The sequence below is a fragment of the Canis lupus genome, chromosome 31 (assembly GCF_048164855.1).
Source record: "Canis lupus baileyi chromosome 31, mCanLup2.hap1, whole genome shotgun sequence".
Taxonomy (NCBI): domain Eukaryota; kingdom Metazoa; phylum Chordata; class Mammalia; order Carnivora; family Canidae; genus Canis; species Canis lupus.
Window position 1 is genome coordinate 34,063,064 of NC_132868.1, and position 15,321 is coordinate 34,078,384.

At 40.1% G+C, this 15,321-nt stretch overlaps 1 protein-coding gene across 1 annotated transcript in view; it reads right to left on the reverse strand.

Annotated features, from left to right (window-relative positions):
• The window catches only part of WDR49 (WD repeat domain 49), a 130,756-nt gene that overhangs the window by 82,682 nt on the left and 32,753 nt on the right, over positions 1-15,321 (reverse strand). Inside the window, exons 5-6 of the mRNA XM_072808153.1 lie at positions 4,922-5,089; positions 3,141-3,289 (exon numbers count right to left, since the gene is read on the reverse strand). Coding sequence (XP_072664254.1) covers positions 3,141-3,289; positions 4,922-5,089 — 317 coding nt within the window. The remainder of the gene's footprint in view (positions 1-3,140; positions 3,290-4,921; positions 5,090-15,321) is intronic.

Genomic DNA, 15,321 nt, shown 5'->3' on the forward strand with positions numbered 1-15,321 from the left:
ACTCCAGCAGAGCCTTGTCATCAGTCAAAGCTTAGGAGTCCAAAGCGATGTGTGATTGGACTATTATTTGGCATGATACCAAATTCTATAGGGAAAAACTTATTTAATCATCACCACAGAATGATAATAGAGCAGTCTTCCAAAAAACAACTTAAGTCTCAGTCTTTGGAAGAAATTATTTAGATCTAAAATGCTTTGGTCTGAAATTCTCTGATAGAGCAACTCATTGACCAAAATATAATTCATTCAAAGGCTCTTTGAAAAAAAAAAAAAAAAAGACGTGTTCTTTCATTTTCTCTATTCCTTAACTTAACCCCAGCCCCATAAAACATCTAAAAGAATTGTACAGCAATAAAGCAAAGGCTTAACCTGATAGCAGAAAGCCCTGTTGTCTGTTGTAAAGACATAAAGACTAAGATAATTATGCCTGTATCAAAGTGAAATGATTTAGACTAATGTAAGAGACAGCATGACAAGCTTTATTATAATGTAATAGTTTACAAGTCAAAGCAAAAATAGAATGATAAAACAGCTTTGGAAGAAGCTAGGTAGTCTTAACATTGATGATATCTATACACTATCAATTCTGACTCTAACGACTTTTTTTTCCACTTGCTTTTAAAGTTATAAAAGCTTTCGGGTGCTAAAACAGCAGTGGGTAACTGATGGAAGCCTTCTGTGACCATCTCAAGTGATCTCAAGGAGAAACCAAAACAAGAATCAGAAAACCAGGTAAGCAGAAGCATGGAGGCAATATTTTTGAAAAATCAGATATGATAGAAACATAATGTATTAAGATGACCTAAGGGGTCGGTCTTTCACAAGTATATGTGGAAATCAGTAAACCCTAATTTTTACCCTCGAACGAATTACACCTTGTGACACGCAATTACACCTTGGAGAACTACCTGCAAGTACATAGACCCCTTCTCCCTTTTGCATATAATCCCCTGAAAAACCAACAAACTCTGGAGTAGTTCTTCAGAACAACCTGAAATACTATCTCCCAGGTTAAAGTGTTCAGTAAGATGAATAAAGCACTTCCTAACCTACTTTAAGATTGGCTTTTTTTTTCAGGCAACACTTTCATAGACTTCTGTAATGATAAAATCCCTGTTATTTCTTTCATACCTATGTTTGATAAAGATTCATTCACTTAAGATTTATTGAGGACCTACCATCTGTTTGGCACAATCCAAAAAAGATATAGTCCTTAACCTCATGAACCCCAATTAGTTGTATTTACACTATTTTATAGGTCATAGTCAGCATGTGTTTCATGTACATTAATATGAGCTATGCCCTGGGAAACACAAAAAAATGAATTCAGCAAATAATCTTTGTTTTTAAGGACTCAACCTAACGTGTGTGTACAAAGCCCACTACATTAAATTCAGTACTGGGACTTATAAGAAAGTGCTCAAAGATCTCAAAAACAAAACCATTAAATGTGACTGGATAGTTAAAAAGTTTTCAGATTGAGTTTTTTGGTACTCTAAATTCATAGTAACATGTCTTCACTTCAAGGTGTCAACGAATAAGCACTGAACAGACACCACAAGGTGCCAGGCGCTGTGATGGAAACCAAGGATACAAGCTGAAAAGATACCCCCCCTGATTAAGGAAGGAAACTTGACTATTTTGATACAACGGGATACATGCTCTAATGAGAGACACACAGGTGCAACTGGAGTGCAAAGAAGGAAACACCTAGGCTGTGTGAAAAACTCCAAAAAGTTTGAAACTTTGAGGATAAACAGGCATTTGCCATTTGATCATCAAGGAGAGGGAACCAAAGGCAGAAGGAAGAATGTGCTGCAGAGCCATGAGGCAGCACGGTGGGAACAGCCAAAGGTGGGGGGACATGGCTGGAGCATTAAATGCATGAAAGAGAAAAGCAGGAAATAAAATAGGGCTGACAAACTTGGTGGGTGGGGGCGCTTTGTACAAAAGCTTAAGAATTCTGGAGTTGATATTTAGACTGAGGATTAGATGAAGTGCTAAAAAAGGGTTGTGTTTTTTTGTTTTTGTCTTTGTTTTTACAAACCACTTCACTAGCAGGGTAGGGGCAGATTAAAGTCAGACCCATCTGAGAGTAGGGAGACAAGTTAGGAAACCTTTGCAAATGGGGGGGGGGCAAAAGAAGATGAGATTTGGAATTAGAGCAGTGGCAGCTGAGAGGGAGACAAGAGGCTGATAAACATATATTGCTGATAGAATCAACCAGAATTGGGAGAAGATTTACACAATAGGTGGTACGGTAAAATGGGCAAGCTTGGCAGGACTTGTGGGGTGAAGCTAAGGAGTTGAGGATGGGTTTCTGTTTAATTTTTGCATAGACATGTATCACTTTAGAATAAAGGAAAAAGTAGATTCATTGAAAGTCTCAGAGGCTGACCCCAGTAAGCCTATTGCCTATCCTTCTCTTCTCAAGCAAGGGTCTTGAAATCTATCACAGGTTATTTGGATCTATGAATTGGGCATTATGTAAAATGAAAGTTTTACAGAGAAACAAATGACAAGATTATTGGAGATTAAGAAATTTTCCTAAGGGGATATGGATAGTAAATAATGTGGTCAGGACTCGACGTGGACTGCCTAGTTGGTACCATGTTTTTTCCCCCCACCATATTTAAAATACCCCATCAATATCTCTAAATAGAAATGGACTGATATACATAATTGAAATATTTTTCATATACTTAACATCTTCAAATTAACTTTGATTTCTAACTTACCAAGTGTCTTCGACATCAAAATGACAGCAAATTAGCTGTGCCTATTCCATATCTTACCATTGCCGAGAAACATTTCCTTGTCTCTATTTGTTTTTTTTTCTATTGAATTATTGAGAACTTTGAAAACTTTCAAGATGTGTGAGAATGCAGTTCTAAGGATTAAATCTATGCGTATATGGTTTTAAAGAGTTTTTTTTTTTTAATGAAATACTTTCCCCAGTTGCCCAGGACTATGCTTAAGTGACCCTAAATATCTTTTCCAAATTTAGATTTCCAAAGACATAGTAGTCAACCTGTATTTTAAAAATCAACACCATCCCTCAGAGGAATTCAGGACCACAGATATATTTAGGTAGGAACTGAGAAGGCAAAACTAAATAAATTAAATATACTGTTACTTACCTTATCTTTGGAGAAGCTGAAAAGTTGTTTTCTTGCAGCAAAGAATTGGACAGCTATGACACTGGCTGAGTGACCCCAAAGGACACCAACTGGCTTAGAGACAACATAAGGGTTCCAAAGGCAAACTTTTTTGTTGATGCCAGCAGTTGCTAATCAAAATAAGGGGAAAAAATTTGTTTTTAGAACATGAATGACCCAAATAATTTTCTTTTTTGAAATGAGTATATATTGCATATCTGTAAGTTGTTAAAACCTCTGAGAACCACTGCACCCTGCCTTGAAGGAAGGAAGACCATGTCAAGCTAAAAGGGCATGAGTTCTATCACTGGAAATGGTTGAAATGGAGGGGGTAGCGTGGAAGGAGTGTGCATGAGGTGATGGGACAACACAGTCCTGTTTAGGAGGCGACTGGTAGCCCAACCAGGAGGGCAGAGAATCCCATTTCCCAGTCCTAATGTTTCCCCCCTCTGGCTAACACAATCTAGGAATGCAGACCAAATTACAGTTATCCCAGGAATTAGAAAGGACTAAGACAATATTTAAAGTTTCCAGATTAATAAGAGAGTGGATGGAAAAAATTATTTCCACTGTCACATAACTAATTGAGTATTTACAAGCACACAAACAGCAAAGTTACACTTTTGACTGGCTCTATTGAGAGAATAAGATATTTTTTAACATAAATGGGTTTCATTCAGGGAGCACATCAAGAGCAGGGGGTACAGTGGTTCTTCAGGTCTGTGGAAACTCAGCAGAGCTTTCTTTGTTTTTCTCTTGTCTAATGCTGAGCGTAGAGCTGAGCTTCTTCCCTCTTACTTTTCCAGCACTTATGCCAGTCATCAGTGTAAAGGGGCTGAAATAATTAATCAATGAATCAATGAAATGGCTGATATTTGAGTCCTTCGGTGAACCCAGCCTTCTCTATTAGTTCCACAATTCTCTTTGAAAGGTGGATATTGGCATATTCCTGAGTTCACATTCAAGGTGTCTTTTACCATGATTGTCAGCCATGATCATTAGGGATTTTGGAGACTCAGCCTCCTAGCTGATCAGTATTCTATGAATGATAATTATTAAAAGAGGCTTATATTAATGAGCCATATATGTTCATTCTCTGTCACTACCCTATTAATTTTTTAATATCTCACTTTTTTTTTACAATGTTTGGATTAATATGTATATCAAGCTATCTATCACCTTTCAAAATGTCATATATTTGGTTAACACCTAAAAACTTTACAGCTTATATCCTCAGCTAAAATATACTCTTTTATATCCAAAAAAGGAACTTTCATTTTAAACTAAGACTCTGATCATCCGAAAATGTTCAAAAAAAAGCACTGCAGGTTGTATCCTGAAAGGGGAAAAACGTTCTACATTTTGCCGTTCTCACGCATGTGTGTACGTGATAGCAGCGGTAGTGGTGGTGGTAGCAGCAGTAGCAGCAGGTTGAGCATCTGGTGGTGTCAGAAAGATGGTAAAAGAGCAGACACAACACAAAAACCATCTTCTTTCTCTATCTCATCTTACACCCTCACAACTTCTAACAAAAACACTAATGAAAGCATTGGGGCACTTTCTCATATTTTCACCCCAATGTAGTTGATACATGCTGCACATCATAATGCATCATTATCAGACATTCTCAGGCAATAAAATGTGAGCTGTTCAAGTTGGTCTCTCTGGCAATAAAGCACAAGGTGGAGAGGCTCCCTGCATACAAATATGCACCCCAGACTATTTATGAGGCCCTCATAGTTATCATGATTTATTTTACATACCAATTAAATTGAGCTGAGAGTGGTAATCAAAAGCATGAATGCCCTCGGCAACATTGAAGGATGTCATTTTAAGATGTTTTTTTGATTTCTCTCTCCAAGCCAGCACCATAGTGTTTGTATTGCTGGTTGTACTGGAAATGATAGCATCTAAAGATGCATTGTAAGTAACTGATAAAAAAAAAAAAAGAAGGAGGAGGAGGAGGAGGAGGAGAAGAAGGAGAAGGAGAAGGAGAAGGAGAAAGAAGAAAGAAGAAGAAGAAGAAGAAGAAGAAGAAGAAGAAGAAGAAGAAGAAGAAGAAGAAAGAAGAAAGAAGAAAATCTTTAGTTGGTTTCCCACAAAACATGAGCAAAATAGAACTGCTTTAACACCTAACATCAAAAACAAAACCCAGATCATGCTCACACACCCTGACACGTGAGGAAGACTCACCAATGAATGCTTCCCCTCTCCATTAAAGAATTCACAATGAGAAGTTACAGCTGAGTCTGCATTCAGACATTTTACCCAATCTCAAGATACCTTGAGTGTTTTTTTTTTTCAATTGGAACACATGGCACGAAACAACATTAGTCAAAATAATCATATGGGATTCTAGAGACTTAAGATGAATAATTGGCCAAATTCCTAGGTTCTGCCTCTTGGGTCTGAAGCAGGCAAACAGGAGCTTAGCAGCCATCTGCTGCTCTCCAAGGTCCAGCTCATGCCCCAACCATGGTTTATTTAAGTCATGACTGGTTTAGAATGTTAGAGTGGGATTGACAGACCTCAATGCCTGGCACAAACACAGCCAGACTCGGGTAAAAAGCCTGTCCCTACATCCTCGATGACCCAGCACCAGATAGTGGGGAGCAAAATCCCATTCCCCGAGCAAGGAAAGGGATCTTGCTGCCTTTTGTCAGGAGGACCTTTCCATTCCTATCAGACTCACAGGCTCCAAAAGGCAAATAGCTCTTAACCTCTAGGAAGAATATGATCTCCTCCTCGTTTTCTCTCCATCCTTTTCTCTCATCTGTCTTTCTTCCAAAAGAGAAAAGGAGGGGAGAGAGAGAGAAGAAGGGAGAACAAAGCTAAGAGGTGATCAGATCCTATAAAAGTGAGTCCCCTGAGCCTCTCTAGGGAGTGATTAATTTCTAGGCCATAAAGCTCCCTGAGCACCTGCTAGTCCCCTGCTGGTGCTTTATAGGAAGTTGCAACCATCTAAAGTCTGATGACAACTGTTCTCATAGGAAGCAACCTCACTGAAAACATTCCCTTTGTTTACAGAAAATGCTGAGGGTTATTGTAACTTGACGCACGGAAGCAATATTGCAAGATCTAAAGTGTATACCATCACTATAATTATATCTTCAAATCCATGGAAATTTCATAATATCATTACAGTACAATCAAAATAAAGTATTTCCACCCAGAAAATTACTTTGTCATGTGTTCTCACATTATATCCAACTATCATCTTCAGTTTTGAGGCTATAAAGGAAAACATATAAAGAAGTACATTCTGCTCTGGTATTCAAAGTATTGCTTTTCTATTTGAATCTGCAGGCTACCAAGTGACATTTATGGGCCTGTAGTGTCAATGCCTGGCACTACACATCGGAGGCTCAACAATTCACACTCTATTTCTAGACCAAGATACGACTTGTATCTGATGAGATTGTGGAATGCCAGAGCTCCTGAGAATGCCTGAGTAAAAGGTGAGGGTAAAGCCATTTCCTTAAAATCAAATTATCTGATAAATAAAAATGTTTTCCTCACTTCTTGAGGACAGCGAAGGAAATGACAGGTTATGATGAAAAAGTTTTTAAAACATCAAGCTAGGGAATGGGCTGAGCTGATAAAATAAACAGTTTGTTTTTAATACTCTCAGTGAGCTTGAAGACTGGTAGAGGAAAAATATTTTTTAAATTACTTTTAGATAATATTTTGAGGGGGGGGGAGAAAGACAACCTGATCATGTCTGTCCATTAAGATGCTCATTTTCCATGCCACTTAGTCATCAAGAAAGGCATTAAGGGAAGTGCCATAGATCCCAGTCCTCATTTGCACTGTCAAAACGACCCTGTGTAATGGCAATTAGTTAATGTGGGAAAAGAGATTTGAAAATGAAAAGTGATACCTGGAAACCAAGTAAGTAATGCTATTAGGTGAAGGTGAGGTACGCTACAGTGAGGCCACCTTGTATCTCTGCCAACAGGTAGACGCTGTAGCAGAGGAGAAAACTGGGCCATTTCCAACGAGGGACTCTTGTGATCATTTTCCAAGATTTTTTACTTTATGAGCCTTATGACTTAGGAAAACACCCCCCACCCAACCCCCAAACTTCATTTGATGTCCTCTTGCTTGAGAGCAATTTGTTTTCAGTTGCATTTCTTATTTTGAAGTTGGAGTCCCATTCTCCGAGACCACCACAGGGCCTTCTACATTCTAAGCAACTACCATTTCAAGAGGGAAAGATAGAAAGAAGAACCCTATCTCTACCTCACTTTTAAAAGTCAAAATGCATATAATTCTGCATCGGTAGGCACATTAAAAAGTAAGCATGCAATTAATTTAATAACTTCTCAAAATACTGATTAGACCCATGTTCATGATACAAACGAATCTTCACCTTCCACCATGTTATTAAACAAGATGCAGGAAGAGGCCTCTTTCTTCAAACCTAGGCCTCCGGCTCAAAGCTGATTTCAATTGCTTTAAACACAGCGAGAGAACCAGTAGGAAGGACCTGGTGTTCGAGCCAACTCAGGGATGCACCATCTTTTTGTCTGGACTCCTGGAGATGCAGGGAAGTGGAACAAGGCACAAGAAGACACTAAATGTAGCATCTCTTCCACACTTGGTCTCTGTCAGTTGTGAAGACTTCCTAAGGAAATGCGACCTGGGAGCTCTGACACACCTCGATTCATGAGTAATTACTGATTTGGGTCTCAGTCCAAACTGATTTGTACCTTCTCCTAGCAATGGTTAAACAAAGGAGACAAAACACCTTTCCACATAGTAAAAAAAAAAAAAAAAAATTCAATGTTTTTCATGATTGGCAATTTAGTGCTCACTTTTTCAGAAGCTACACTTCCAAGTCTATGATGCCCAAGGTTTCCAAGGATATTGCCTACATGAGGAGGCAATTATCTAGGACCAAGAAAAAGGAAAACTTCTCTGAGATTCAGGACATTTATGTCTTACCACTATTGCATAAAATCTCTGTCCTTACTTTACAAGCATTTCAGAATGTAATTATTTTTCTATTAAAATATGACACAGAACCACTCAGACAAGATGAAAACATTTCTCCTTCAAAGTTTGAAATAAGAAATCGGAGCCTTATCTTAAAGCAGTAAGCTAATACTTTTAGATCTGAAACTAAGTTTTCCTTTTGACATTTCAGTTTTATAAATATTTTATCCTTAGCTTCTATGAAACATTATTACCATACTTGCTCATGTATTTCTTTCCTCAATTGTATATTCTTTCCTCACACTAAGAATAAAATCAGCCAAAATATTTCTTGAGGAGTTCTAAGAATATCAATTCATGTTGTTGGGATAAAAAAATATATATATCAAATGAAAGCAACCATTGGTTGCTTGCTCCCAGTAGGGTCAGTCTTGGGGACCAGGGAGCGTACTCACTAGTAAGCCCACTGTTCTATTTTTTACTCACTATTAAGCCTGCCCTCCTCTTTCTCCCTGCTTCATTTCAGCATTTCTTTCTTTCTCCTCAGACTGAAATAACTGAGCTGCAAACAAACAGAAAAGTTGTATTTAAGCTTCTAATCTCTATTGCTAAATCTGGGAATGGGCATTCGTTCATTGGGTAGCACTGAAGTGGATCCTCTTTTCAGAGGTACTTTGAGCTTCAAATCTAAAATTTGAAATAAAAGAAAATCTTATAAAGATTCCTTACCTTTCTATACTCTGTACTTTCTCCTATTTCAATTATCTTCTCTATTCATTTTCCTCAATATCCATTCATATGGTATTATTAAACTATACATTATTTTTAATGTTTTTACCCCAAACACTTCTTTAACCATAAATAACCTATTAAAAAAATAATATCTATTAATATTTGGCAAGATTTCTTTTGGTATATTTCTTTCCTTTTGCAGTATTTTCCAATAGTATTTATCCAATGTCTTAGTCTATTCAGGCTGCTATAATAAAACACAGGTTGGGTGGCTGGCTTAAACAACAAACATTTGTTTTTCACAGTTTTGGAGACTGGGAAGTCCAACATCAAAGTGTTGACAGAGTCAATGTCTGCAAAGGGCACGTTTTGTGGTTCATAGGTGGCCTAATTCTTGCTGTGTCCTCACATGGGGAAGAAGTGAGAGACTCTCTGTGGTCTCTTATAAGACCAGAGAGAATAGGATTCATATTCCCCAGTCCTCCAAACTCTCATGAATAGGATTCTCCAGACCTCCAAATGCTCCAGACCTAACCACCTCCCAAAGGCACTATCTTCTTACACCATCATATTGGGGTTAGAATTTCAACATGATTTGGGGAGGGGACATAAACATTTAGTCCATAACATTCTGTCCCTCCCCCATCCATGCCCTTCTCGAATGCAAATTACATCCCAAAAGTCTCAAAAAATCTTAACTGTCTTCAGAATCAACTCCAAAGTTTAAGTTCAAAGTCTCATCTAAATCAGATATAGGTAGTACCTGGGATACAATTCATCCTGAGGAACATTCCTTTCTAAGCTGTGAACTTAGGAAATCAAACAAGTTGTGTGTGTTTCCCAAAAAGGGGATAGGACTGGCATGTGATAGGCATTCCCATTCCAACAGGGAGTGATAGGAAAGAAGAGAGGGGAGGGGGGAGGAGCAAGACGGCGGAAGAGCAGGGTCTCCAAATCACCTGTCTCCACCAAATTACCTAGAAAACCTTCCAATCATCCTGAAAATCTATCAATTCGGCCTGAGAATTAAAGAGAGACCAGCTGGAATGCTACAGTGAGAAGAGTTCGCGCTTCTATCAAGGTAGGAAGACGGGGGAAAAAGAAGTAAAGAAACAAAAGGCCTCCAAGGGGGAGGGGCCCGCGAGGAGCCGGGCTGAGGCCGGGGCGAGGGTCCCCAGGACAGGAGAGCCCCGTCCCGGAGGAGCAGGAGCTGCACCGACCTTCCCGGGGGAAAGGGGCTCGCGGGGAGTTGGAGCAGGACCCAGGAGGGCGGGGATGCCCTCGGGCTCCCGGGGACAGTAACAGCAACTGCGCGCCCAGGAGAGTGCGCCGAGCTCCCTAAGGGCTGCAGCGCACGGCGGGACCCGGAGCAGCTCGGGGGGCTCCGGCGGCGGCTCCGCGGAGGGGGCTGCGGGGCGGGAGCAGCTCGGAGGGGCTCGGGCAGAGGAAGAGGCTCCGTGCGGAGGGGGCTATGCGGCCCGGGAGCGCGAATCCACCAGCGCAGGCTCCGGAGCACAGGGCGCCGGGACACAGCCCAGGATCCCGCCTCCCCCGGGACAGGCAGAGGCCGGGAGGGCCCAGGACAGCGAGGACGCTCCTGCCCCAGCTGAGCAGATCAGCGGCCCGGCCCGGAGCCTCCAGGCCCTGCAGACGGAGAGCTCCGGGGTTACTGCGGGGGCTGAATCCAGGTTTCCAGAGCTGCCCCGCCACTGGGGCTGTTCCTCCTGCGGCCTCACGGGGTAAACAACCCCCACTGAGCCCTGCACCAGGCAGGGGCAGAGCAGCTCCCCCAAGTGCTAACACCTGAAAATCAGCACAGCAGGCCCCTCCCCCAGAACACCAGCTAGACTGACTGACAACTTCCAGGAGAAGCCAAGGGACTTAAAGTACACAGAATCAGAAAATCAGAAGATACTCCCCCGTGGTTCTTTTTTTTTTTTTTTTGCTTTTTGATTTGTTTCCTTCCCCCACCCCCTTTTTTTCTCCTTTCTTTTTCTTTCTCTTTTTCTTCTTTTTTTTTCGTTTTTTTTTTTCGTTTTTTTTTTCTTCCCTTTTTTTTCTCTTTCTCTTTTCTTTCCTTCTTTCTCTCCTCTCTTTTTCTCTTTTTCCCAATACAACTTGCTTTTGGCCACTCTGCACTGAGCAAAATGACTAGAAGGAAAACCTCACCTCAAAAGAAAGAATCAGAAACAGTCCTCTCTCCCACAGAGTTACAAAATCTGGATTACAATTCAATGTCAGAAAGCCAATTCAGAAGCACTATTATACCGCTACCTGTGGCTCTAGAAAAAAGTATAAAGGACTCAAGAGACTTCATGACTGCAGAATTTAGAGCTAATCAGGCGGAAATTAAAAATCAATTGAATGAGATGCAATCCAAACTAGAAGTCCTAACGACGAGGGTTAACGAGGTGGAAGAACGAGTGAGTGACATAGAAGACAAGCTGATAGCAAAGAGGGAAACTGAGGAAAAAAGAGACAAACAATTAAAAGACCATGAAAATAGATTAAGGGAAATAAACGACAGCCTGAGAAAGAAAAACCTACGTTTAATTGGGGTTCCCGAGGGCGCCGAAAGGGACAGAGGGCCAGAATATGTATTTGAACAAATTCTAGCTGAAAACTTTCCTAATCTGGGAAGGGAAACAGGCATTCAGATCCAGGAAATAGAGAGATCCCCCCCTAAAATCAATAAAAACCGTTCAACACCTCGACATTTAATAGTGAAGCTTGCAAATTCCAAAGATAAAGAGAAGATCCTTAAAGCAGCAAGAGACAAGAAATCCCTGACTTTTATGGGGAGGAGTATTAGGGTAACAGCAGACCTCTCCACAGAGACCTGGCAGGCCAGAAAGGGCTGGCAGGATATATTCAGGGTCCTAAATGAGAAGAACATGCAACCAAGAATACTTTATCCAGCAAGGCTCTCATTCAAAATGGAAGGAGAGATAAAGAGCTTCCAAGACAGGCAGCAACTAAAAGAATATGTGACCTCCAAACCAGCTCTGCAAGACATTTTAAGGGGGACTCTTAAAATTCCCCTATAAGAAGAAGTTCAGTGGAACAGTCCACAAAAACAAGGACTGAATAGATATCATGATGACACTAAACTCATATCTCTCAATAGTAACTCTGAATGTGAACGGGCTTAATGACCCCATCAAAAGGCGCAGGGTTTCAGACTGGATAAAAAAGCAGGACCCATCTATTTGCTGTCTACAAGAGACTCATTTTAGACAGAAGGACACCTACAGCCTGAAAATAAAAGGTTGGAGAACCATTTACCATTCGAATGGTCCTCAAAAGAAGGCAGGGGTAGCCATCCTTATATCAGATAAACTAAAATTTACCCCAAAGACTGTAGTGAGAGATGAAGAGGGACACTATATCATACTTCAAGGATCTATTCAACAAGAGGACTTAACAATCCTCAATATATATGCCCCGAATGTGGGAGCTGCCAAATATATCAATCAATTATTAACCAAAGTGAAGAAATACTTAGATAATAATACACTTCTACTTGGTGACTTCAATCTAGCTCTTTCTACCCTCGATAGGTCTTCTAAGCACAACATCTCCAAAGAAACGAGAGCTTTAAATGATACACTGGACCAGATGGATTTCACAGATATCTACAGAACTTTACATCCAAACTCAACTGAATACACATTCTTCTCAAGCGCACATGGAACTTTCTCCAGAATAGACCACATATTGGGTCACAAATCGGGTCTGAACCGATACCAAAAGATTGGGATTGTCCCCTGCATATTCTCAGACCATAATGCCTTGAAATTAGAACTAAATCACAACAAGAAGTTTGGAAGGACCTCAAACACGTGGAGGTTAAGGACCATCCTGCTAAAAGATAAAAGGGTCAACCAGGAAATTAAGGAAGAATTAAAAAGATTCATGGAAACTAATGAGAATGAAGATACAACCGTTCAAAATCTTTGGGATGCAGCAAAAGCAGTCCTGAGGGGGAAATACATCGCAATACAAGCATCCATTCAAAAACTGGAAAGAACTCAAATACAAAAGCTAACCTTACACATAAAGGAGCTAGAGAAAAAACAGCAAATAGATCCTACACCCAAGAGAAGAAGGGAGTTAATAAAGATTTGAGCAGAACTCAAAGAAATCGAGACCAGAAGAACTGTGGAACAGATCAACAGAACCAGGAGTTGGTTCTTTGAAAGAATTAATAAGATAGATAAACCATTAGCCAGCCTTATTAAAAAGAAGAGAGAGAAGACTCAAATTAATAAAATCATGAATGAGAAAGGAGAGATCACTACCAACACCAAGGAAATACAAACGATTTTAAAAACATATTATGAACAGCTATACGCCAATAAATTAGGCAATCTACAAGAAATGGACGCATTCCTGGAAAGCCACAAACTACCAAAACTGGAACAGGAAGAAATAGAAAACCTGAACAGGCCAATAACCAGGGAGGAAATTGAAGCAGTCATCAAAAACCTCCCAAGACACAAGAGTCCAGGGCCAGATGGCTTCCCAGGGGAATTTTATCAAACGTTTAAAGAAGAAACCATACCTATTCTCCTAAAGCTGTTTGGAAAGATAGAAAGAGATGGAGTACTTCCAAATTCGTTCTATGAGGCCAGCATCACCTTAATTCCAAAACCAGACAAAGACCCCACCAAAAAGGAGAATTACAGACCAATATCCCTGATGAACATGGATGCAAAAATTCTCAACAAGATACTGGCCAATAGGATCCAACAGTGCATTAAGAAAATTATTCACCATGACCAAGTAGGATTTATCCCTGGGACACAAGGCTGGTTCAACACTCGTAAAACAATCAATGTGATTCATCATATCAGCAAGAGAAAAACCAAGAACCATATGATCCTCTCATTGGATGCAGAGAAAGCATTTGACAAAATACAGCATCCATTCCTGATCAAAACTCTTCAGAGTGTAGGGATAGAGGGAACATTCCTCGACATCTTAAAAGCCATCTATGAAAAGCCCACAGCAAATATCATTCTCAATGGGGAAGCACTGGGAGCCTTTCCCCTAAGATCAGGAACAAGACAGGGATGTCCACTCTCACCACTGCTGTTCAACATAGTACTGGAAGTCCTAGCCTCAGCAATCAGACAACAAAAAGACATTAAAGGCATTCACATTGGCAAAGAAGAAGTCAAACTCTCCCTCTTCGCCGATGACGATACTCTACATAGAAAACCCAAAAGTCTCCACCCCAAGATTGCTAGAACTCATACAGCAATTCGGTAGCGTGGCAGGATACAAAATCAATGCCCAGAAGTCAGTGACATTTCTATACACTAACAATGAGACGGAAGAAAGAGAAATTAAGGAGTCAATCCCATTTACAATTGCACCCAAAAGCATAAGATACCTAGGAATAAACCTCACCAAAGATGTAAAGGATCTATACCCTCAAAACTATAGAACACTTCTGAAAGAAATTGAGGAAGACACAAAGAGATGGAAAAATATTCCATGCTCATGGATTGGCAGAATTAATATTGTGAAAATGTCAGTGTTACCCAGGGCAATTTACACGTTTAATGCAATCCCTATCAAAATACCATGGACTTTCTTCAGAGAGTTAGAACAAATTATTTTAAGATTTGTGTGGAATCAGAAAAGACCCCGAATAGCCAGGGGAATTTTAAAAAAGAAAACCATAGCTGGGGGCATCACAATGCCAGATTTCAGGTTGTACTACAAAGCTGTGGTCATCAAGACAGTGTGGTACTGGCACAAAAACAGACACATAGATCAATGGAACAGAATAGAGAATCCAGAAGTGGACCCTGAACTTTATGGGCAACTAATATTCGATAAAGGAGGAAGGACTATCCATTGGAAGAAAGACAGTCTCTTCAATAAATGGTGCTGGGAAAATTGGACATCCACATGCAGAAGAATGAAACTAGACCACTCTCTTTCACCATACACAAAGATAAACTCAAAATGGATGAAAGATCTAAATGTGAGACAAGATTCCATCAAAATCCTAGAGAAGAACACAGGCAACACCCTTTTTGAACTCGGCCATAGTAACTTCTTACAAGATACATCCACGAAGGCAAAAGAAACAAAAGCAAAAATGAACTATTGGGACTTCATCAAGATAAGAAGCTTTTGCACAGCAAAGGATACAGTCAACAAAACTCAAAGACAACCTACAGAATGGGAGAAGATATTTGCAAATGACATATCAGATAAAGGGCTAGTTTCCAAGATCTATAAAGAACTTATTAAACTCAACACCAAAGAAACAAACAATCCAATCATGAAATGGGCAAAAGACATGAACAGAAATCTCACAGAGGAAGACATAGACATGGCCAACATGCATATGAGAAAATGCTCTGCATCACTTGCCATCAGGAAATACAAATCAAAACCACAATGAGATACCACCTCACACCAGTGAGAATGGGGAAAATTAACAAGGCAGGAAACAACAAATGTTGGAGAGGAT